The sequence below is a fragment of the Botryllus schlosseri genome, chromosome 8 (assembly GCF_051294905.1).
Source record: "Botryllus schlosseri isolate E-star chromosome 8, Bs_hap1, whole genome shotgun sequence".
NCBI classification, from domain to species: domain Eukaryota; kingdom Metazoa; phylum Chordata; class Ascidiacea; order Stolidobranchia; family Styelidae; genus Botryllus; species Botryllus schlosseri.
Genome location: NC_137243.1, coordinates 12,680,562 through 12,705,233, shown reverse-complemented (window position 1 = coordinate 12,705,233; position 24,672 = coordinate 12,680,562). Strand labels below are relative to the sequence as shown.

Here is a 24,672-nt window from a genome sequence, read left to right as displayed (position 1 = left end):
AGAATAACAGCTAGATCTGTCGTCTGCCTCAACAATATAGTGCGACATTGCGTCATCGCATAAGTGAATGCAATAATAAGTCCTCACTCCTCACCTTCCTTGAAACGTGATAGCGTACGTCATTAGGCACTGTATTGATTCGGATTATTACAACAACAAAATCAGTTCAGCGGATGCATGACGCTCCGTGACCTCATGTGTATTTAATTAAGTTAAGCATAAATAGTCGCAAGGAAGAATTCTTTCGGTTGAACAAATATCAATGTTGAACTTGAACGAACGTTGGTTTCTTTCTGGTTTTGTGTTATAGTTTGTGGTGATAAGCAATCCCACGGGGCATAATCGTGTCTCGAGTTGTAACTCGCGCGGAGATCACGTAACGCACCGTGCCGAGCGGTGGAGCTGTGGAAACAGTTCTTTTTGGATGTATGAATTTGGATTACACAGATACGTAGTATGGACTAGCGCAAGAGCAACAAAAGGTATCTCCTATTGAGAAAGCGAGTGCACATTGTGCAGTGGGTACGCTTCCGATGTAATGAAACTTGAAACCAGATAATCCATAATAGGATGAAAACCAACTCCAAAGGCTGGCGAGTTTCAAAAATTTTATGAGACTTCAATCAAAAAATAGCGAGCGGCGGCGGTCGGGAGAATTTCTCTACAACTCGAAATACGGACTTTTCATTAATGAAACCGACTGACTTGTATTTTGTTTGTTTTATTAACGCAATTGGCTTTTATCAATATCAACACTTGGGTCATTTGTGCCCGCACAGTAATTTCATAAGTTTGAGTCTATTGAGGTCTTTCCGCTTTTTTTGCGTACTTTTTCTGGTCTCTGGTCTGGTTTCTGATCTCTGGTTCCTGGGCTTCTGAAGGCGCTTTATTTACAGCGGAATCAGTGGTGAGGAGGCCAGATAAACCTTCGACACTGCGCCACTCGCTTCCGCAGACTTGAATTTAAATCACTGGCTCTTAACCCATTAAATTAATAAGTCCAAATCAGCCACCCGACCCTAACTAGCGTTTCCCTCTTTTGATGATATCCGAAAGAGGTGGTATGGACAACTATAGTACTAGCTTCCAGGCCACTTTGATATATGCTTTCTACGTCGACATGTCATCTAAATATGGGCACTTGCGCAGCGTAGGTTGAAAGCAAACTAGTGCATCTCATCGGGGAGTAACCTGCATACTTTAATTCAATTACCACCGCTAAGTGTTCTTGTGTAGTGTGCGGCTATAGACGACACCTCAATGGAATACAATATTATTTTACTTTTATGTTAGAGGTATAAAGACATTGGGCGAATCGCCACGAGCCTACACATGGAATTTTGTTTTTAGTTTTATCGCTTTCCTGAACGAGTTTCTACCGCATGACAGAGCTTCAAAAGCAAGTGAAAATCATGTCCGTAAGGCATCGTGAGTCTTCATTCTTGTAATATTTGCCGGCATTCTCACATGAAGAAGCACATGTGTGTAGCGAAGTGCTCTGGATCGTCATCATTTACTGATTATGGTGCTGGGCGGGTAAATATCACCTGATGCAATATCCACATTCCACAATCACAGATGTTAATTCATGACCAATTCCATAGAAGAATTTGTAAATTCCGACGTTTAAATAGCATTTCTTCATTGAGTATAGTTGGAGTTTAGCCGGCTAGCCAGCGGTATGCTCTCCATACTCTTAACAATATGGAGTGCTTAGGATTGCGACTTATTTGAAAATTGAGGACCGGCGTTCACAAACTGCTCAAAGTCACCTGACATGATAATTGACTTTCACCGGAAACAGCCTGTGTTTGCTGAGTCATGGGGCATCGACTCTGAAGTATGAAATTTGCAAATATTGCCGCGTCAGAATATTTACACTCATGTGCAATCCATCCCTATAGCCAGACGGCACACAGTGCAGTTATGCATTTGAAGTAGCATCAGGTGTGCGGAAGCAGGTTTGTGTTTCGTGACAGAATGAACTCGACAGAGCAAATTGATCACGCTATAAACGAAGTATTCGCAAAATATGAGAGGTATCGTATGAGTGTGTATGATTTTCAATAGCATGTACTGTACGATTGGGAACAGTCCTTCATCTATGACAATGCATTCAAACTGAAATTATTTGTAACATGGCTCGTAGTAATATCAAGGTGAAATAGATCAGTTCAGCATTAGAAATTGTTGCTATTCCATACTGGCGTATTTATCAAATCAAAATGCGGAAAGTGTAAATGAAACTTATATCGGCGGCATTTTATTGCTACATCGGCTTCAGGTGGGCCAACGTGAAGTACGACGGCGAAGAAATCACTCTGTTGGAGCATTCCCTGCAAATCGCTGCACTCGCCGAAGAAAACGGAGCTTCCGATGAGGTATATAGCTATATACCTGGGGCAAATGAGGGCCTGCGCAACAGATGGTGATGTGCGTGCATGCGTTCTCTCGCAAACTGGTGTATTGTTGGTTATTGTTGTGAACTCGGCCTCGATATTGATATTGACAGGAAGTTTTTGTGTTTAGTTGACGGTAATATTCAGATGCTATAGCCGTTGAGTTAGTTGCAAGATTCACCGCGCCGGGTACGGAAAAGCACTCTATCAAAAGGTCCACTTTTACTTCGCAATCGAGGTGTCTGACTTGACACAACAGTAATACAAGTGTATAAAAATGACTTAGCTCTTATTCAAACCCAAAAGGCGATCACACTGTCAACACCTGATTCATTGAGCACTCGACTCCGAGAAGATTGATTTCAACTATGGATATAACTCACAGATTCATCTCCGTACGCCCGTTAAACTAACGGGACAAGAGTGATGGTGGAGTTACTACTATGTTTTTGTTTTCCACACCATAATCTTTAATCGTGCTCATATTTCACAAGTTCTGCGCCGTTGATGGTTTCCAAGTGCCTTCAGATGGGACTGTTCAGTTTTCACCTGGCCTCAGGATAGGTATATGGCATAGCCTACACATAAGTCATCTCTCTAATCAAATGGCTCTTAAACTTTTCTCCTTGGCTTCTCCTCAACTAACCGATAACGATAGTTTCGCGTACGCCCCCATCCTTCAATTCATTCAAGGTTAAAATCTAATGAGCCTCAAGTAGATGCGTTCATAACCTATAACACTTTGGTGGCGTAGTTGGCACTGCTTCTTTGTGGCATAATCCTTCATTTGGGTCTCAATTCAAGGGTATAAAATCAACGGGAAGTGAACGCACCAATTGCCTGTATTATTTATATAATTATGAAGTTGCTGGACGACATTCTATAGTACAGGGGTGTTCAACCTTTTCGCTATTCACGGCGCATTTCTATTACATATTTAACGTCGGGCCGCTTCCCCGCGGGCAGTCGTAATGGCCCACCTGGACGCCAATATATTCATGCTAATTAATTGCTTAGTGGGGACTGAGCATCGCAGACAGCCCTTGTGGTTCCATATTGGTTTATCTTACAAATACCTTGCGAATACAAGTTTCAAATTGCACAATCAGAAAACTCCATAGGCTTACCGAAATCGCTAGTGTTGTGAAAACGTATGTTGCTTACTCGCGTGGAGAGTTCGTCGATAATGTTGGTAGTTGCACATATTACTATCAAATATTAGCCTTTATCAGTCCTCGTGATCAGACTTACCGGTACAGCTGATGGATGGGTTTCTTCGAAAATTTTGGGCACAAAAAAATTAGAATGCATATTCGGGTTTTCACTTTGTTGCATTTCTTGACCTCCCCAGGATTGTCGGTACAGTCAAAAATATAAATAGGAATCGCCCAAGCGTACCATAAAAACTTTCACTCGCGAGACGCACACGATTCCAACGCCTCCTCTTCCTCTACAGTTTGTATTTTTACTGTGGGGCTCGAAAAATCAAGTCACGACGAAATTTTAGAAATTGAGTTGAAATTCCTCAAACTGTGTGATCTGAATATTTCATTCGAATATCATGTTGACGCCCGTCAACACACGCTAATTTAATTATGCGTTGACGACCGCAATTTTTTTTCTTCTTCTGTCGCATGTTCTGTACGGCCACTGGTTGGTCACCCCTGCCTCAAGCACAATGTGAAAAACATGACTTCCATCTTACAATCAGTCAGTGGCTGAGAATGATTTTGGCGATCATCTTGTCATAATTTAAATCAATGATTAGAAAGCTTACAGACTAATTCTGCAACCGTGCGAGTCTAAGGGCTTCTGGAGTCGCAAGACGAAGTCAAGTTGTACTACAGCCCCCTCCTGAAAATTAGCTTCATCATCATTTTCTAAATCAAATCAATACACAAGATTGTTATATAATGAAACAATAGGAGGGTAGTGAAACGACTTTGAGTAGTCTTCTAATCAAACACATGCTTGCACCTCCGGTTAAGAACCGTTCTCAAATCTTAGCGAATATTCGTACCGAAATGTCTTTAACACGTTGCTGAATTGATTAATTAGGAGAATTAGGAGAATTCTATGCGCTGCATGCAATTATAATTCTGGATACCTGTCACTCGAAATATGATACATTCCCATATGCGTATATGTTGATAGAGATATCAACCGAAGTGAAGTCTTACTTCATTTTACATTTGGCTGTGATTTAAAGCGCACTGGCATGTTGCCTTCCACTACTAGATATTAATTTTATTGGGGCGTTTTTGTCCATTTTATATATATGACCCTTTTAGAAAATGCGATTACTCGTTTTACCCAAAATATACGTGGTATTATATGTTCTCAATATACACTACACGACATTCGTAAATACAGAAATGGATTATTTCAACATATTTTATTTGAATTCATTTAATGCGACGATGCCCTTTTCTGTTATTTGTAATAAACCGGTGAATGTGTTTTGATAACATGTATTCATGACCACGAACGCCACCAATATTAATTGTAGGAGATGCCTGGCGTGCTACGGTTGTCGTGGAGAAAGTCAAAATAAATTACACGAAAGCAAATCACGCTAATCGCAAGGAAAACATTTAAAGTTGAATAACGTATGGCGAATTGGGTCAATAACGCTTTAGCGATAGACACGCGCGACGAGGTGGCCGAGTGGTTAAGGCGATGGACTGCTAATCCATTGTGCTCTGCACGCGTGGGTTCGAATCCCATCCTCGTCGTGGGGGACGTAGCTCAGTGGTAGAGCGCACGCTTCGCATGTGTGAGGTCCCGGGTTCAATCCCCGGCGTCTCCATTCATTTTCATGATGCGTTTTCACATTATTTCTCAATAAGTCACCTGACACGAAGGGCTGTCTGGGCTGTCTAAGCGGTAAGGTGATAAACTGCGTGTGTAGCTGCACATAATACACCTACAAACTATATCCAAGCGATCGTGATTCACAAATGTATTACGCTTACTCCTGACGCGTTACCGTTCGAATATTAACATTCTGATACATTCGTACCGCTCTGACTTGCACGCTCAAAAGGTGCCAGTCAGAGAGCATGTTCATATTATTGTTGTTGTGATTACAGATTGAGTGTAACTGTACTTGTCTGGCGTTCTCAGTATCGAAATGAGAGTTACGTAGTTAGTTAACTACTCAGTAGGAAACGAGTTCCTACATTGGTAACCCCGACGTGCTCTTGAAATGTTTCGTGTTCCGGAAAGGCGTTTCAGTCATCTGAACATCGACCTCGTAGGCCCCTTGCCTCACTCGCGGGGATACTCGTATCTCCTCACAATTGTCGATAGGTTCACCAGGTGGCCCGAAGCCATACCGATTTCCGACATTTCCGCCGCCGGATGTGCCCGCGCACTGCTGTATAATTGGGTGGCGAGATTTGGCGTTCCGGCAGATATGTCATCTGACCGAGGGCCTCAGTTCACTTCCAGACTATGGGACGCAGTTTGTGAACTTCTTGGCACCAAACTTCACAGGACCACTTCGTACCATCCCCAAGCCAACGGACTGGTGGAACGCTTCCACCGTTCTATGAAGGCTGCCTTGCGTGCTCGATGCACGCATCCAGGCTGGGTAGACGAGCTACCGTGGGTTTTACTCGGACTTCGAACCACGCCAAAAGCGGACCTAGGGTCGACTTCGGCGGAGCTTGTGTACGGTGAGACAATAGCAGTGCCAGCAGATTTCATGGCCACGCCTGAGACCGTTACAAACTACAATCCACTGCTTAACCGCCTCCGAGAAACTGCCGGAAGTTTGCGCCCAACCCCTACCTCGTCTCATGGAAACACATCAGCTCATGTGACTTCGGACTTATCAAACAGTAAATTCGTTTTCGTGCGAAGAGGCGCACATGGGCACCCGCTGACAAGACCGTATGACGGACCATACGAGGTAATCTCCCCAAGAGAGAAGGTCTTCAGACTGAGGATTGGCTTGCGCGAAGAACTTGTTTCGGCGGACAGACTCAAGCCAGCCTACATTGACAAAGAGCATCCATTCGTGGCGGCGCAACCACCTACAAGAGGTAGACCGCCCTTGCGTGATCGTTCGATACCATCTCCAGATCATGAGCAACGATCACCCGAAAGCTCCCAACGTGAACAGGATGACACGACGTATACGCGCAACAAGCAGATGAAGACTCGCTTCGGAAGAATGATTAACGTGCCCCCTCGATTCCGAGCATGAAAAGGCTAGTCACGATATGGTGGGGGGTGGTGTAGCTGCACATAATACACCTACAAACTATATCCAAGCGATGGTGACTCACAAATGTATTACGCTTATTCCTGACGCGTTACCGTTCGAATATTAACATTCTGATACATTCGTACCGCTCTGACTTGCACGCTCAAAAGGTGCCAGTCAGAGAGCATGTTCATATTATTGTTGTTGTGATTACAGATTGAGTGTAACTGTACTTGTCTGGCGTTCTCAGTATCGAAATGAGAGTTACGTAGTTAGTTAACTACTCAGTAGGAAACGAGTTCCTACACGTGTGCGTATCCATTGTACCCTGCTGGAATTCCACTTATTCGTAGCACGGTGCGCAATGGTTCCCGATTCAATCCAGGCCCCACTTTACTTTCTTACTGTTGAAACACTCGAATTGGATTATTTTAGATCATTTCTAAGGTACCACATTTTATAATCACAGATCATTCTCGGGGCATTTTTTCACGACCTCGGACATGTGCTTGAAGTTGAGCAAAGCCACCAACCGCAAACTCAGTGGAAGATAACAGTCGGTAGACACAACCTGGTGAGATCTACCTATTCCCGTCACGCATATCTGAACAGGAAATGGTATGTATATGCCTACATCACCTTAGTAACTCCCTGTACTGGGTATTTAGACCGGATATCAGTATCTGATTGATGATGGATTTCCCGAGTCTGTCGCCTCTCCCGCGTTATACCACGTCAACGCGAAACGTTATCTTGTCAAAAGAGAACAGGACTACTATAACGGTAACTCATCACGAAATATTGATATTACTGTTGATGTTACTGACTCTCTTTATCGGGAGACATATTTAGGTCTGTCAGAGACAAGCAAACGTACCCTTATTGATCAGGGTGGCCCGATGACGGAGGAAGAAGCAAGTCTGTTTGAGGCCTTGCCGTTTTGCCAAGCAATCACGCAAGTTCGAAAGTGGGACGATATGGCAAAAGTGATTGACAAGGAAACGCGTTCTCTTGATTGGTATAAGAGCCTTTGCAAAAAATATCTGATTCGAGTATCCGGCTGCGTTAAAAACTGATGGACCCAACCTCGCGATGATATATGTAAGCTATTCAAGCCGATGTGACTTGATCGTTAAATCGGTTATCATGTATCTTATTAATGAATGGAATATTATGTCAGTTCGTGTATGCGATCTACGCATGTCGCATATAGGACTACTGCTCGCAGGGCACGAGCATTGCAACAAATGGAAATATAAACGTTTGGAAGCGTTTGAAACATTAACGTGAATTCCCTTATCTTTCAACTCTAAACTTGTTGGTTTCTGACTCACTCAGGAGAGAGAGAGAGAGAGAGAGAGAGAGCGAGGCAGGTGTTATTTTTCGATCTAAATATGCAGTGAACAAATATGAAGAGCAAGATGACACAATGCTAATTGGTTAATGGTCAGAACTTGGGAAAGTTTGTGAACTTGGATTTTAGATCATATAATTCCAAACTAGATGCATACAGCTCAAAAGAACAATGCCTATAGGGTAAACCTGGGGCGTCAAAATCTTTATTTTCGATGGGCTACATTCCGTGTGCGAATAATTGCGTGGGCTACTTCTGTGTTTATACAGCGGATAAGTAATCATCGAATAAACAGTTACAACGTTTGGCCTAACTGAAGACTTTTCAACGAAACGTGACTCGCGTGAAGAAGTTGAAGGCTGAGCGACCAATGGATTTTTATTACATCGAGAACAAACGAAATATTTGGAGCATATTGAAGAAACTATATTTTCGCACCGTCAGGACCGTAACTGCCGCACCCCCCCAATTTTGGCACCGGATCTTATGCTGGTGCTAAGTGGTGGCTAATTGGTGAAGATGATGAACTGATTCCTCATTGTGGCGTGGGTTCACGAGTCATTCTGTGGGGACGTAGCTCAGTGGTAGGGCGCACGCTTCGCATGTGTGAGGTCTCGGGTTCAATCCCCGGCGTCCCCATTCGTTTTGAAACTATACTGTTGGGACAAATATTTTTTTCTTCATGTCGGATGACGAACAATAGTCCTAATTGCTGACCTAGAGCCCAACATAATGGAATGGCCGACTGGTTAGGAAAAATCGGGACATTTCAGTTGACTTCGAATCGGACAAATCTAATTGCGGGCAATGTGGGCATAGAACCAGGCCACACCCGTGAGTTCGAATCCGATGTCCGTCGCTAGGGGAAGTAGTACGATCGGTGGTAGTGCGCATGGCTCGCACGTGTGAGGTACCGGGTTCAATACCCGGCGTCTTCACCTATTGGAAACTAAATTACTCTAGGACAAGTGAATTTTTTAGTGTTGCGTGGCTCCGCACTATGTCGCATTGCGGGCCAAGAATCACGACGGGATGGCCGAGTGGTTAAAGCGATGGACTGTCAATCCATTGTGCAGGGGGTTAGAATCAGGTCTTTTTAGCCGGAGTGGCAGCAAGGATCTGGAAATCAGGCGCCGATGAATTTCATAAGATGCTATTCTACTACTATGGTTGAATTCACATAATTTCACAGCAACCCTTCGTAGAATTGTTGCCTCATTTGAGTCACCTGTTCTAGCCAATCACGTTGTTGGGGATTTGATAGTAGAACTATAGAAATTAAACATGGAACGGCAACGACCGATTTTGCAGCTTCGTTCCGCTTCGCCGGGGCTGGAGTGGAGAATTGTTTTGCGTAAGCGACTGTAGGATTTCTGGCAATCCAAAAGCTATCTTCCCAAGCGCAGAAATTATTGAATCTGGTCTTGATCGAAAGCTACTGTTGCACCGATTCCGAAAATATCAATTAAAATATTGAACGGGCACTGGTCCACCTAGAATCTGTCCTCCAAGTCTGAAATATCGGCATTGTTTAGAACAATTGGGTAACCGCATCACAATGACCATAACAATGACCCGTTGCGACTCTCCGATTGTTCGAACAATGCCGGTATTTCAGACTTGGAGGACGGATTCTAGGTGGATCAGTGCCTGATAATTATTATAATTTATCATTTCGGAATCGGCGCAACAGTAGCTTTCGATCAAGACCAGATTCAATAATTTCTGCGCTCGGGAAGATAGCTTTTAGATTGCCAGAAATCCTACAGTCGCTTACGCAAAACAATTCTCCACTCCAGCCCAGGCGAAGCGGAACGAAGCTGCAAAATCGGTCGTTGCCGTTCCATGTTTAATTTCTATAGTAGAACACTGGCATGTTCATAGCTGCAGCCGATGATACTGGCTGACCCATTTGATAGTTTCACTCAGGCATCCAGAGATCAGGTGCTGGAACCGGAGCAGTGGTATCAATGAGCTCGGGAGCTGGAGCTAGACATAATTTATGATAAAAGAAAGCTCTGGAGCTAACGCAGGAGGAATTAAAGATTTACGCCTGCTCCAAATCCCTGGTTAGAATGTAATCTTCGTTGCTCGGAGACCTAACTCAAACCCACGTTTCGCAAATATAAGATCTCTGGTTCAATAGTCGGCATCTTTGAACTCGTCCACACAGAACAGGTGGCTCCGTGCGCTCGAATACCATACTCGTCGCTCCGACACGTAGCTCATTGGTAGAGCGCACGCTTCGTGTGTATGGAGGACCGGGAAGGGCTGTGACGGCGGTTCAATTTACCACCAACTCCGACTCCAGGCATTTTCAATATAACGACGCTGACTACTGAAACTTTAAACACTCCGTTTCCAAATAATGTATTCTCAGAATTCCGACTCCAACATTCCTCTAAATCTACTCAGAAATTACACATTTATTACCGTACAGTTCAAAGTTAGTTATTGTTGCCATTGTTACATTGCGGACTTCATGGTATGTAATTTCTCATTGTTGCGTCATACTTTGCCGTTCTGGTTTTGCTTTTCATTCTGCTTAAATCCCTTCAATGTGCCGTTAACTCTTGAAAAGAGGCACCCGAAAAGTCTTCGAGTTCAATAAATAATTTACTGCAATGGATATTGTATTGAAAACATTTATTAAATTTTTATTTACCAAGTGAGTCAACCTAATTCTTCAAAAATCTGATTCCTAATAGCAATGATTGTGCATTGCAGTATTATATTATAGTATTATATTAAAAAGGCATTGAAACAGTCATTGAATTATTATGTTATTTAAAAAATTACTAAATTGTGTGCCCAATATATAATATTAATGAAGTACGTGTATTGCCGTCCAAATTAATTGCAATCAATATAGAAAAAGACAGACGGACAGACAGAAACTTTTATTGTTGTTGGTAAGGTTAATTTCAATTTTATTCAGTTAATTTACATTTCTAAGAAACAAGATAGGAACTTCCTTCATCGACGCCCAGATATCAAATTTAACTAAATCCAGTGCTAGTAAAACTCTTACAGCACTAACTTTAGCCTGATTTTAATTATAATCCAATGTCTGGTTTTCCTGAAAATACTACATGTTATCTGTATAGTGCGAAACAAGTGCAAGCCAAGCTTGCTGCACGTACAAGTACATACATCAACCAATATCCTGCTTATGGGAATAGAATCTGATTTGTTACGAACTGAACTTGATTCAAGATCCAAGTTTTCGCGAATTCAGTTATTCTAATTCTATTCCAATTTGGAAAAAAACTGCTCACCTATATTCTAGTTCCAATCTACTTCGAAAAAACCTGTGTAGCTATAATTCTAATTATAGTCTAATTTGGAAGAAACTGTGATGCTAATGCTAATCTAATGGATCTAATGTTAATATGATTGGAAAAATATGAAATCTTGTTAGCTGACCAACTCTGTTCCCGGCCATGCATCAGGTTTTGCATCCCAGCGATACCGTGAATGTAACTGTTATTATGTAATAGAAAAATATTATATGCTTAAACTGGCCAGTGCGGGGATCGAACCCGCGTCATTAGCGTTAATAGTACGACGATCTAACTAATTGAGCCATTCGCCCACCCATGGTGATGACACGTAACTAATCCCAATCAAAAATTTACTGACGTGGAGCGGCCTGCACAGCCGACTTGCTCGTGGCTTCGATTCTACAGATAAGAAGAGAATATATAATAACTGCTATTCTGGGAACACATAGTAGTAGGAAACGAGATGAGGATATCACTAGGATACATGTGAATCAAAGAGTCGGGTCACTTTATAGAAGGGGCTCTTAAAGTATGGGTCGCAAAAGTTATAATTCTGGGTCTCGACGGCACCAGAGCAACATTTTAATATGTATGCAATATTTGCCGACTTTCTTGCAACAGCAAAAGAATTCATCGCGCTACGAGCGATGTCCTGTTTATAATATTTGGGCGTAGCCTATCCGAGGGACGAGTCGTGTTATTTGATTCACAATTAGCCTATTGGCCAGACAGTCCTGTATGGCCTACACTGCGGGGTTACACTCAAAAGCTTTGAATTTGGTTATGTGATCCATATATAACACGGGGGTAGGAAGACCAAATGATTCTCCTTCCCATCGATAACTCACAGCCATATGTCGAAATTTAACTTTCAATTTGATGTATCGATGTGTGTACACTGCGTATTAGTTTTTTCGTTTCCACATTTATCACGTTGACCTGACTTCCCGTACGATCTTCAGACCAAGGGGAAGTTTGCCGTTTCATATATACACTGTGCTAGAATTGTTCACTTGATTTCCACATTTGAAGTCACATCTTTGCGTTATGTGTTGGTTTCCCTTGTGATCTTTAGATCAAGAGAAGTATGATTGTGATTAACGTAATTGTGTGCTTCCGACGCTCCGGTCACGCGATCGACAGAACGGGTGCGAACTGCGAAGGCGAGAAGTCTGTTTGTGCGGTTTTACTGGAACGTTTTATAATACATTGAACTATATTACACATTCGACGAACATATATTAAATTGCATGTTTAGCCTCATCTTCCTTATCAGATAATCATATTTATCGAATAAATTCATGTACGGTTGTAATGATAGTATATGCTATATTCAGGGGTCACCAACCTTTTTGCAACCAAGAGCTACTTCTTGGGTACTGATCGAAGCGACGGCCACCATTTAGTCCCGCCGTTTACATGTACCAGACTGAATTTCCGCTTTTATATTGATAGCACTGGGCAGGAATCACACAGCGGTAAGACTTCTAAGAGAGTCTTTTAAATCAAAACATCAACTATAGTTAGCCGCTTAGATTTTTTAAGAAATCATGAATGACTTCGCACCATGTTGGTATTAATTATACAACAACAGTCAAATCAAATTTTAAAATAAATCATGTCACACTTTAAACCGGACATCATGTTATCTTTTTCTATATCAGTCAGTGGGAAGCCTGGCGCTGCATGCTATCAACTATAGTGCGCTGTACTCTGGTATATGTAGCTTGACACTGCAACTCTGAGTGAGTGTTCAAGGTGTGCATATGTTCTGTGTTTGTTTTTGATCAAGTTCATGTCCGAAAAGGCTGATTCACAACGATAAGTTGAACCAAACACGCTTGCAACCTTCATAGCTGCTGCGCAGTGCGCATACACAACTGTACTTTTCCATGTCAACATGGTACCAAAAGTTTGCTGTAGCCTGGCGGGCTTTGAGGTGGAGGTCATTTTGCAGCATTACAATTTCAATCTCCAACTGTTCAGCCTCCAGACATGACAGATTTCATTATACTGGAAGGCAGCAACGTTTACAGCAAGTTAGAAACAGTGTACCGTACCTAACTGCGTTGAGTGTAAAAGAAACAAGCTGTGTCAAAAGATGCAATACATAGTGGGCGTACAGATGTCTGCAAGTACGTCATGGCTATCTGGAACCGAATAATAATGTTGTTTACTATACTTTGTCATTGTCCTGGAAGTCGAGCTACCATAACGGAACCCCCCGCCATTTCAAGAAGACTGTGGATGGCATTCCGCTATGCCGCCTGTATAGGCAGTGCGCCGAATCCTATACGTCTTCGACATCTTGTGATTCTATTACATGTTGGCATATTACTAATTGTAATTTAGGATATTTGATATCATCATTTTAGGGGTGGATTGCACAGATGCCGATTGAAAAGTAATCACCGATTGCCTTAATCGGCGATAATTTAATCAGCGAGCAAGGTCACCTGGTGACTCTGTGGTACAGATACGGATTCGCCTGTGAGTTATCTTTAGAGCCCGACCGATTATCGGCTTGCCGATAATATCGAGTCGATATCACGCTTGGAGAGAAATATCGGTATCGGCCATTGAAGGTAAAAAAATATCGGCCATTTTAGTGACGTCACAACATGGTGGCAGGGAGTCAGAGAAGTCGATAGAAGACGTGAGGACGGTAAATTATAAAAATAAATGGCCAAGCTGCATATAATGCATACTGCATACAGGCAGTAGGCGTGCCTATCTGAAAAATATTTTAGATAACTAGCCACCGTTATGCCCCACTGACTTCGTGGGAATCCCCCTGCAGTAATCGATCACCATGAAGACAGAGAGCAGCTGGATGGATAGTTGTCTGCAGAAGATTTCAATCAGTAAGAAAAATGAGAACTTCAATCATGCTGGACTGACCCTCGTGATGATAGAGAAAAGCGTCGCGTCGAAATGTTTCTCTGTAGATAGTGCTATTGGTTCGGTATCAAGACCAACAGAGCTATTTATACCAGTAATGTATGAAGTTCGTCTGACTGAGGCCTGCGGGGCCACCATGATAGGAAATATGCGAGCATAGAGGGAAAGAAAATCAAGCAAACGTGGAGTAAAGCCAATAATTGATACGAAAATATTTGATTCCATGCTGACATTGGCCAACTATTATTGATCAATTGATTGTTGAAATGCTGGTCATGGTCAAGGCCTAAGGGCAAGGGGATGGGTGGAGCAGTTGGGTCAGATCATGTCAAGTGATCCAAGCCATATCCCCCACCATCTCGAGCCGACATGAAAATTGGCATGATTACAGAGCTTTGTTTTCTGATTTCAGAAAAACAAATTTTGTGAAAATCGGTCGAGCACAACCGAAGATGTGGCCATTCAAAAATTGCAGTTTTTGTGATCGCTCAAGCGGAAAAAATGTCCGAAATTTACACATGTAATTGAAATTTGCTATATTTTGGTCAAATTGAGGTTGTTGAGGGTGAAACTTCCACACTTGGTCATTTACATCCTACTTGATACTTTGCCCCCTTCTTTGACACCTGGGGTTGCATAGTCTGACCTTTAACCCCGTGAATCTGTTAATGTCTTCAAAAATCACTCATGTGTGACGTCATATTTAATTGCAAATATCTTTTGGCTGAGAGGTGATGTCATCAAGTGTTAGGTGTCATTGGAAAGCTCTTGACAAGGACTTTCAAAATCAACAATAACTTTCCTCGCTAAAGAATCATTATATTAGAAAAATTTGTTGTAAAAAAGTGTTGAAAAAATATTTGTATTTTGAAATGTTATTACAATTTTACTTTTACAGGCTGCACGGTATTGGATTAAGACTTATGTTTGTAGTATGGATACTTGTAGTATAGGCTCTGTTTTGGAAGCTGTTTGTCACATAAAGGCCTACCGATATCAAAAGCAAAAATTAGTGTCACTGGATGATCTAAATGATGAAGAACGAGAGCTTCGAAAATCCGGGTTGGAGCAGAATGCAACATCAATACTAGTACCGGTGCTGATCTTCTGACTACTGGTACAATTTGCACGTTTCACAAGTATAAATTTCTTGACACTTATTCTGCATCATATAAATCCTGCTGTGATGTATTTGAAGGCCACACAAGACCTATCAAAAAACAACTAGGCATCATTTCTTTGAACTGGTTTAAACGAATTAAGCACCACGACAGTAGCTTGAATATAATTCCGGGCAGGAAACTGTGCAAGAATTGCAGATATAAAATGGAAAAAAAGCTTGAAGGCAATCCTGATACATCATTGAGTACTAGTGGAAGTGAGTTGGAAGAAATACAATCACAGTTTGAAGCAGATTCCTCACTATCATCTCTAAATAAGAGTCTTCATGCTGTTGGTGAATCTCCACTAAAGCTGCATGCTCTTTCTGGTAATCGGAAAATCAGATACGGCAAAAGAAAATTAGAAGAATTGAATCTCAATGTTAGAACAAAGCTTGCCACGGTTTTACATGTTGATGAGATTCAAGAATTAGTAGAGACGGGAAAAGAGGAATATGAAAATGAAGCTGCTTTTGAAAATATCATATCAGAAATGAAAGAAAAAATCAGTAGCCCTAATTCAACAAGAGCTCAAAAAATTCAAGTCTTAACAATGGCTCCAGAAAATTGGCCAAGAAAGAAAATCTCGGAAATTTTTGGAGTAAGTGAAAGGTTAGTGAGACATGCGAAAGAGCAACGAAAAGACAATGGAGTTTTTTCTTTACCACCACCACGAAAAGGGAAGATGCTTTCAGATGAAACAATTGAAACAGTTGTGAAGTTTTTTGAAAACAACGAACACAGCAGGTTGATGCCAGGGATGAAAGACCGAGTTAGCATTAAAAAGAAGGTGTATAAACAAAAACGTCTACTTTTGTGTACTCTGAAAGAATTGTATACCTTGTTTAAACAGCAAAACCCGCATGTGAAGATTGGATTCACTAAATTTTGTGAATTGAGGCCAAAATGGTGTGTTAGTGCAGGATCATCTGGAACACATGCAGTATGTGTCTGCACCATACATCAAAACGTTGTTCTTATGTTGCATGCTGCCCACATTGAAGAAACTTATAAAGATTTGCTTCAATTGTCAGTCTGCAATATTGAAAACAGAGACTGCATGCTGCAGCGTTGTTCGAACTGTCCCGGATTTGAACCAGTTCAGGAATTACTCAACTCAAAATTTGAAGATGTGGATGAACCAATTTCTTTCAAACAGTGGGTGTCAGTTGACCGAACTGATCTTATAACTCAAACCTTATCAGTAACTGAGTTTATTCAATTATTATTGAAAAGGCTTGCGAATTTAGCACCACATCATCACATTTCGCATTCACAGTCTTTATATTTGAAAAAACGTAAACAAGATATGGATCATCAAACAGCTCTTGTATTAATGGATTTTGCAGAAAATTACTCTTTCCACATTCAGGATGAAGCTCAGGGGTATCATTGGACCCACCGAAGTTGCACTGTGCACCCAGTAGTTTGCTACTACAAGTCTGCAAGCAATGAAATTTTGCATTTTAGTCTCTGTTTTCTATCCGAAGAGTTGTTGCATGATGCAGTCATGGTTTATTTGATTCAGCGTAAAACAATTCAAGTTCTCAAAGCAACAATTCCCGATTTGGACAATATTGAATATTTTAGCGATGGTTGTGCTGCGCAGTACAAAAACAGAAAATCTTTTTACAATTTGTGCAAGCACAATGATGACTTTAAAGTGGACGCCGCTTGGTCCTTTTTTGCCACCAGCCATGGTAAATCGCCATGTGATGGAGTTGGTGGCACTGTCAAAAGAGCTACAGCAATGGAAAGTCTGAGACGCCCACTGAATGATCAGATTTTGAATGTGGAAGGAATGATGTCTTATTGCGTGCCAAATCTTCAAAAAATAAAATTTATAAATTTGCTCAAAGACGAATTGGATGCTACAAAATCTTTTCTGGAAACTCGATTTCAGCTCGCAGCCACAGTCAAAGGTACTCGAGCCTTTCATCATTTTAGGCCATTGTCATCAACAAAGCTAGGAGCAAAACGTGTCAGCCAAGATGAGCACTATGCGTTGGAAGTTGAATTGAATGAAGACTCTGAAAACCAAGAACACATCCTTCAAAGTGAAATTATTCAAAACCAATTTGTATGCGCGGTTTATGACAAAAAGTGGTACATTGGCATGGTCATAGAGTTGGATAAGCTAAACAACGATGCTTTGGTTAACTTCATGCACCGTAAAGGTCCATCTCTGTTTTTTCACTGGCCACAAAATAAAGACTGTTGTTGGACACCATTCCAGCACATTTTGTGCACAGTAGACGTTCCTTCTTTAGTCAATAGTCGGGGACAGTATGAACTGTCAAAAGAATCAAAAGTGAAAGTGGATCGAGGTTGGGAAAAATATCATAAAAGATAAATGTATCTGATGTGTGAAAAGTAATCATCGCTGCACAATATAAAAACTACAAAACCCACAGGACATTGATGTTTATTGTCATGCTTAGTGCTGATTGTCACTCAAATCTATTGTGTAGACACAAAAAATATTGTATCTCATCATTGTGTTAATTTGGAATTCTTATATGTTTATGAAGTATTTTGTGTATTCACCACAAACTGTGCAGCAAAAATTCCTTCAATATTTGAAAATCGGTTTGTTCTATAAGTACGCAATGTGAGAATTTTTCATTAAAACATGCTATTTGCAGGTTAGTTTCATTGCACTCTTACGGTGTGTAATGGTTCTTTAGCGAGGAATGTTATTTTTGATTTTGAAAGTCCTTGCCAAGAGCTTTCCAATGACACCTTATACTTGATGACACCACGTCTTAGCCAAAAGATATTTGCAATTAAAAATGGCGTCACACATGAGTGATTTTTGAAGACATTAACAGATTCGCGGGGTTAAAGGTCAGACAATGCAACCCCAGGTGTCAAAGAAGGGGGCAAAGTATCAAGTAGGATGTAAATGAACAAGTGTGAAAGTGTCACTCTCAACAACCCTAATTTGACCAAAATATAGCAGATTTCAATTACATGTGTAAATTTCTGACATTTTTTCCGCTTGAGCGATCACAAAAACAGCAATTTTTGAACGGCCACATCTTCAGTATTACTTGACCGATTTTCATAAAATTTGTTTTTCTGAATTCAGAAAGAAAAGTTTTCTAAGCATACCAATTTCCATGATAATCTGAGATGGTGGGGGCATAAATTGAAATTTTTCTGGATCACTTGACATGATCTGACCCAGTTGCAGATGTGGACAATTTGAGTTGATTTGGTCATCCTCTTTCAGCTATTTGTTAATGGTGTGCTGAAGGCTCCAGGTGCACTGCCAGAAGAATATCAATATTTAGTGAAACCTTGAAGGAAAGATCCCCTGCAAGGGAGCGGTGGAACCGAAGTGAAGACAGATTTCCAATTCTTGCTGTGCCACTAACTATGGTACCAAGTGGAAGACTGTGTTTAGTACTATATACATCATTTATGGAAGACCACAGAAGTTCACTCCTTGGAGAAAGGGCCGAGAAATTGTGCTTCGTGAACTGTAATCTGCAACTGCTGGATTGGTGCTTTTTTGATATATTTTTATAGCCCCTAAATCATTTATTTCATGTTCAAGCATATCAATGGCTTTAAAGTTGTTGAAATAAATGCTCTGAGGTGTTAAATATGGGCCTTGAGCTAGATTCCACATATTTTGAATATCGGCTGAATATATCGGCGTTATCGGTGGAGGTACTGGATATCGGTGTTATCGGTATCGGCTCAGAAATCCAATATCGGTCGGGCTCTAGTTATCTTATCGCGGATTACTGACGCAAATCGACGCAAATGACGTACGTTACCAATCAGCTGTTTTCGGTCGGTGGCGATATGAAGTGTGTCGTCATAACGGAGAGATGCGCTCTTCATGGATATGAATGTTTAGTGGATGTCATGTGCGTATAGCAGCTAACTAAACTGTTGCTACTGCACAGTGTAAGGTTATGAACGTCAGAACCCGTCAGAACAAACGTTCTGAGGTTATGAAAAGAGGTATTGTAGGAATAGCGTACCAAAATCATCGTCTTATACCGGTATTGCTGTGCCAAAAACTCTACTGCAAATTTCGTATATTGCAGGACATTTATCTCATTACTCAGGGATATCTAGAACTAGATAGATACGTTCAGATATAATTTTATTTTCCGTTTATTGATGCATTAGTCATGATAGCCGCTTCACCAATGTGATTACATACAAATTGAGTTCATACACACACATTTGCATACGATTTTGATTTCTCCAAACCTATGACGATTGGCTCTGCAGGAGTGTATAAGTAAATTTCAGCCATTGCAAGGATCTAACTGTTGTGCAATGTGACGATGCTATCATATAATAAGTCATATGCATACATGTGCTCAAGTGCTGTAATACATTTATGTTACAATTTGCAATGCAAAGTTATCTGCTGTTACCCATTCGAGTAATCTTGTTTGTTGACAGCCGAACCCCACTTCAGTTTATCAAGAATTTGGTCAACCATAAAATTCAATACAACCTGTTTTATAGAGAGCTACATTAATATAGTGCAATATCGACTGAAAATAACAATGGATCCATACCTCGATGTTCTTGCTACCCTCCAGATGTTAGAGAGCCTAGCAGAAGAGAGAGTGCCAGTAGATTGGTCAAAGACAGAGCAAATCAATCCATTGGAATATACCCTGGAGGTTAGCGACACCGATAACGTGACGGCACAACCGAGCACGACTTCAGCGCAGACAGATTGTTCAAAATCACTTCTCTGGAATGTCTCGAGTATTTCATCTCGTGTTTGAACACAATAACCACACATTCAATTCCTCGTCAATTATTTTTATTACGAGATCCAGTAGCCTATGCTGTAGTCAGAATTGGACAACTAGAAAATCGGCTTTTCAAAATTAGACTATGATGATAATTATGGCTGCATATTTTTACAAATTAGAATAGAATCATAGACACGGTGGTTATTTTTCAATTAAATCAGAATAGGGATTACTGAATATGTGAAAATTTGGAAATTGAATCTGCACAACTCGCTTAGTATTGCAGAGTTCTACTGTAGAATTTTCAGCAAAACCAGAAATTAAGTTAAAAATATATTGCTGGCATGTTGCACTTACTATTCTAATTATATACAGCCAATTAACTAGTTGTCCAAGTCTGGTTTTTGTGCTATTTCGATTCGTTGGTGTATCTTCTCAATTTTGCAGTTCTTTTTCCATTTCCAGTTTCTGGTACTTGATATGCATCTGTAAGTCAAAATATTCCATTCTGATATCATGCTGCTCCTTTGCCATTTCCAGGACGCTCATTTCTGAACACCACATTTTGATCACCAACATTATAGTTAAAATGAGAATTTTTTCATCAACACACCTGGCTCTCTTTTTCGAGACAATTGGCGTTGAGCTTTTTGTGTTCACTGTTTCATCTTGCATGTCTGAAGGTAGTAATGAATAAACTGTGGGTTGCATCACCATCATTGTATGCTAACACTTACCGGTCTGGCGTTCTATCCTGAAGTCTGTCGAGGGAACTGAAGGAAGCGTCACATCGCCATCAACAACGAAAGGGCAGCAATTTCATTGGCTGCAAGAAAACTATGGTTAACAACAGTTGTATTGATTCAATAGAGCAATGTTAATGTCAATCAAAACAACCCACAATGTTCTATTTGAAGTATTCGTGTGGCTATGTTAGTACCAACACGATTCATATGGATTTCAAATTAGTACCTCAACTTACCATCGCTGTTGTGACATGAAGAACCAGCCTCTGTGTTCACATCCTCGTCGATGATGAAGGTGCAAACTGAATCTTTAGAATATGCATCTGAATAAACATTTTATTTGAAAATTTTAGTTGGAAATACATTAGAAAAGTTACTTTCAAATTATTTTTTCAAGGTTTATCTTAACCTCGCGAAACAGAGGAAGGATGGATGACTAAAATCATGACTTGATTCGAGTTGGAATAGGATGAATGGATTTGACTCGAGTCACTGCTTCAATATGGCATACAGTATGAGAAATCCTGACTCGAAGTCAAATCTTCAAGTCAAGTTGCAAGCCTAACAATAATATGGATAACGATACTGCTCAGGCACCTGCACTGCACAGTAGCAAAGCCAGACTGTTGCAAGTTAAAATTGGATGCAAGTTCCTCTGCCGTTGGTTGTAACATATTAAAAAAGTTCATGTCCCAAATGCACTCACCATTGTTCGTGTGACTATCGAATACGCAATCGTAGTCATACCGATGTTTCAAACATTCAATTTGAGATGGAATAAGGTCAGAAAAGTGATAATAAATATACCAGTGCTATAAAAATCAATTGCAGATTGATCAAGGAGTGGTTCAGATTAGGAATTTGCCGAGCAGTGTTCCCCATGTGTCGTTTTCGTATAGCTGATGACGTGCAACAGTCTCTGGATATGGTTAGTTTGTTGGGCATTACAAAAATGTTTTTCATGATCATCAAAATTTGTCTATTCAGTTCAAAACGAGCGTGAAAACGTGAGTATGAAGCACGCAGAGAGTCACGATAAACACAGATGGAAACAATACATCTCCTACTGCGAATTTTAAAGAACTGCCAGTAAAATTACCTATTGAAAACCTTTTCCAAGGAGTTCGTCATCTGAAGGTCCGGGCCGTTCGACGCGTCGTGATGCATATATCTTTTTTGCTTTTCGTTTCAAATTTTTCAATACATTCTGGATTTGGCCAGTTGTACGGCTGCACGCGCAGAACCAGTATTCATAGCTGCATATTTCTTACTGATTACATCTCAGGCCGCATCTTTTTGTTTTGCCATCAGTCTTTTTGTCTTCCTTGGTTTCAAAATATTCTTCTATCCATTCAATTATTCTAAACTTTTCCTGTCTGTTGCAATTTTCCGTCCTCGTATTTTATTTCCAAAGTATACTATCGAATTCTGTACAGTGTACAGTACAGTCTGTAAAAAATGTCATACCAATAATCCTATATGGAATCTCTGTCCATTTTTTGAAATAAATCCTGCGTGATGAGAGCTTTTCTATATAGAATAATTAAGGAATTAAACAGAAAATCCTGCGTGACGTTGCCACCAATTCCAACCAGGCCAATAATCATAGCATAAGTTACTATCGGCTGTGGTAGGCCCACGCCGATAATATGCGCCAACAGTTGTAGTAGTGTCTGAGTACAATATTTTCAGCTAATACCGCAACTGCGCGTCAGAACATCCAGTTAACACCATCTCAATACCAAATACTAGTGTGCCTATAGCCAGCCCGGACCGCAGTCAACGCGAAGCACACAGCCGATTAACTTTCTAGACACCTCGCTCGGCGGATAACATTTGGCCGATTAAAATTCACCGATTAGTGGCAGATCGGTATCTGTGCCACGGAAGCCAGCCGATTACTGACGTTTAATCGGCGATTAGGGATTAATCGACATCTGTGCAATCCACCCTAAGTGTTTATATATATGTATTGTCATTTGTAAGTTACATGTTAGTGTGATTTAAACAAGAATAGCTAAATCAATCAATCAATCTATGTATTTAAAAGCGCACTGGTAATAATCTGACGAATATTGTAAATGCTGCTATTCAGCCTATTTTTAGAACAGGCTTGCGGGCTACTCATCTGGTCCTCACGGGCTACCTGGGGCCCGCGGGCACCGCGTTGGTGACCCCTGTGCTATATTATTCCAACAGCCGAGGCCATTATGACATCACCGGGGTGAGCAAACTACGGCTAGCGGCCCTCGAATGCCTCAAGAAACGGTGTAATAATATTGGTAAAATGCGCACTAAAAATCTTATTACTGTGGGTATTTGATTAAACTTTTTTTAAATATATTTTAACATATATTAGTGATAAGTTATATTCTTACCATAATATTTTTTGACTGCATTGATGGTACGATAGCCCCACCTCGAGGCACATGCAATTTGAAAGGTTTCAACTGCTAAACATCCAATAAAGTGAAACGTAAATGACCCCCCTCAAAAAAATACGCAAGATTTATACAAACGGGCATTTCGGCGTCAGCCATTACCGTGCCACAAAGCACCAAGACAAATACACTTTTAGGCCATGATATATGCGACTCCAATAAATGTGCCAGAACGATCAACGGCGAGAAAACCTGGGCCGAAATGCCCGACCGAAAACTTATACATATACATAGGCCTATATGTTTAACTGTCCATAGGCGCCTAAGTGGCTGGCGCCGAATGTTCCTGTCCTGGCAATCTGAACCCCAGAAGACAAATGCCTACCCGCAAGTAAAATTTACTTGCCAGTGAGAGATCGTATGCGCCTTATAGTTTAGTACGTTTGGGCGATTTCAATATCTTTTGACATAGCAGACAGGAGGTCACGAAGCAACATCATGTAATGAAGTTTTTATACCAGCCGGATAGTTTAATTATTATTAACGTGTCCTATAGTTTTCAAGACACCTCATTCAGCTCTACCGGGAAATCTGATTACGTGAGCACGGAGGAAAAAAATTGATAGCAACCTATATTCAATTCCCGATCATATTGACCGATTCAATCATGAATTGTTGACAGTTTTCGCGCCACGCGGGTTTAGATGAAGTAATGCGCCTCAGTAAACAGTACAATAAATGTGGGTGATAAGTTGCGGCAAGCACGACTAACTTGATGGGGTTTGGCGGTCGAAGCCCGCAGAAGTTTGGTTTATCACCCTGGGGGCCCCAAGACCAACGTTTTTTTTTGGGGGGGGGGGGGGCTGACGAAGTGCTTTTACGGTCCTGGTTGAAAGAATATAATACTTCTACTTGACAAACTGTGAATAGCGAAAACCAAGTAAGTCACAAAATATTGCGAAGTAAAAGTATTCGAAAATTTGATTTAGTCGAGTAAGTACTGCAAGTAGAGCAAAACTAGTTGGGTACTTCCAAGAAGTCGAAGTAATTCGCTACTGAACACCTCTGGAAACGCACCGCAGTCAATAATGACACGCAAAATCACGTGAGTTCGCGGCTAATTCGGGGTACCAACAGCCTTGAATACATAAAGCTGGCATGTTCTAGATTGCTGATATAGCTTGTATCTTTAGAACGCCATAACGGAATATATCTTGGTAATTATCTTGCCGAATATAATTGTCACGTAAATTAAATCTCATACATTAGCTTGAAACGATATTTAGGAAGTAAGACCCCGGTAGGACAAGGTGGCGTGATATGCTATGTGTGTCGTGTGAATTATCGATAGGACGTAAGATACATCGTGTACGACCTCGTATTCATGCGATATATGTATGTGCATGGGATACAAAGTATATATTCAGTTCATTCGATTGATTGATTCGTCTTTGATTCGACGTGATTTTGGAACTATTCAATAAACTGCAAATCAGGA

The 24,672-nt window shown here is 40.9% G+C and overlaps 2 protein-coding genes, 1 long non-coding RNA gene and 3 other non-coding genes across 9 annotated transcripts in view; 4 read left to right on the top strand and 2 right to left on the bottom strand.

Annotated features, from left to right (window-relative positions):
- The window catches only part of LOC145444712 (inactive hydroxysteroid dehydrogenase-like protein 1), a 186,542-nt gene that overhangs the window by 41,232 nt on the left and 120,638 nt on the right, over positions 1 to 24,672 (bottom strand). The gene's annotated exons all lie outside the window — the stretch shown is intronic.
- LOC145445044 (2-amino-1-hydroxyethylphosphonate dioxygenase (glycine-forming)-like) lies at positions 167 to 8,262 on the top strand. Of its 2 annotated transcripts, none has more exons than XM_080323139.1 (5): positions 167 to 1,536; positions 2,285 to 2,381; positions 7,082 to 7,186; positions 7,281 to 7,395; positions 7,465 to 8,262. In XM_080323139.1, exons 1-5 carry the CDS (start codon positions 1,523 to 1,525, stop codon positions 7,686 to 7,688), a joined length of 555 nt encoding a protein of 184 aa, XP_080179265.1. In that variant the 5' UTR covers positions 167 to 1,522; the 3' UTR covers positions 7,689 to 8,262. The 2 variants fall into 2 exon arrangements, with proteins under 2 accessions (XP_080179265.1, XP_080179264.1); XM_080323138.1 differs by lacking the exon at positions 167 to 1,536 and adding an exon at positions 1,615 to 2,039.
- Trnas-gcu (transfer RNA serine (anticodon GCU)) lies at positions 5,053 to 5,134 on the top strand. Its single transcript has one exon. It is a non-coding gene; the product is annotated as a tRNA-Ser (tRNA).
- Trnaa-cgc (transfer RNA alanine (anticodon CGC)) lies at positions 5,137 to 5,208 on the top strand. The gene has a single exon. It is a non-coding gene; the product is annotated as a tRNA-Ala (tRNA).
- Trnaa-cgc (transfer RNA alanine (anticodon CGC)) lies at positions 8,534 to 8,605 on the top strand. The gene has a single exon. It is a non-coding gene; the product is annotated as a tRNA-Ala (tRNA).
- Positions 19,490 to 21,594, bottom strand: LOC145444384 (uncharacterized). 3 transcript variants are annotated; one of them, XR_013916666.1, is made up of 5 exons: positions 21,500 to 21,594; positions 21,030 to 21,116; positions 20,785 to 20,873; positions 20,661 to 20,724; positions 19,490 to 20,598 (listed from the first exon to the last, which is right to left on the bottom strand). It is a non-coding gene; the product is annotated as an uncharacterized LOC145444384 (long non-coding RNA). The 3 variants fall into 3 exon arrangements; XR_013916667.1 differs by having other exon boundaries at positions 19,490 to 20,533; XR_013916665.1 differs by having other exon boundaries at positions 19,490 to 20,724.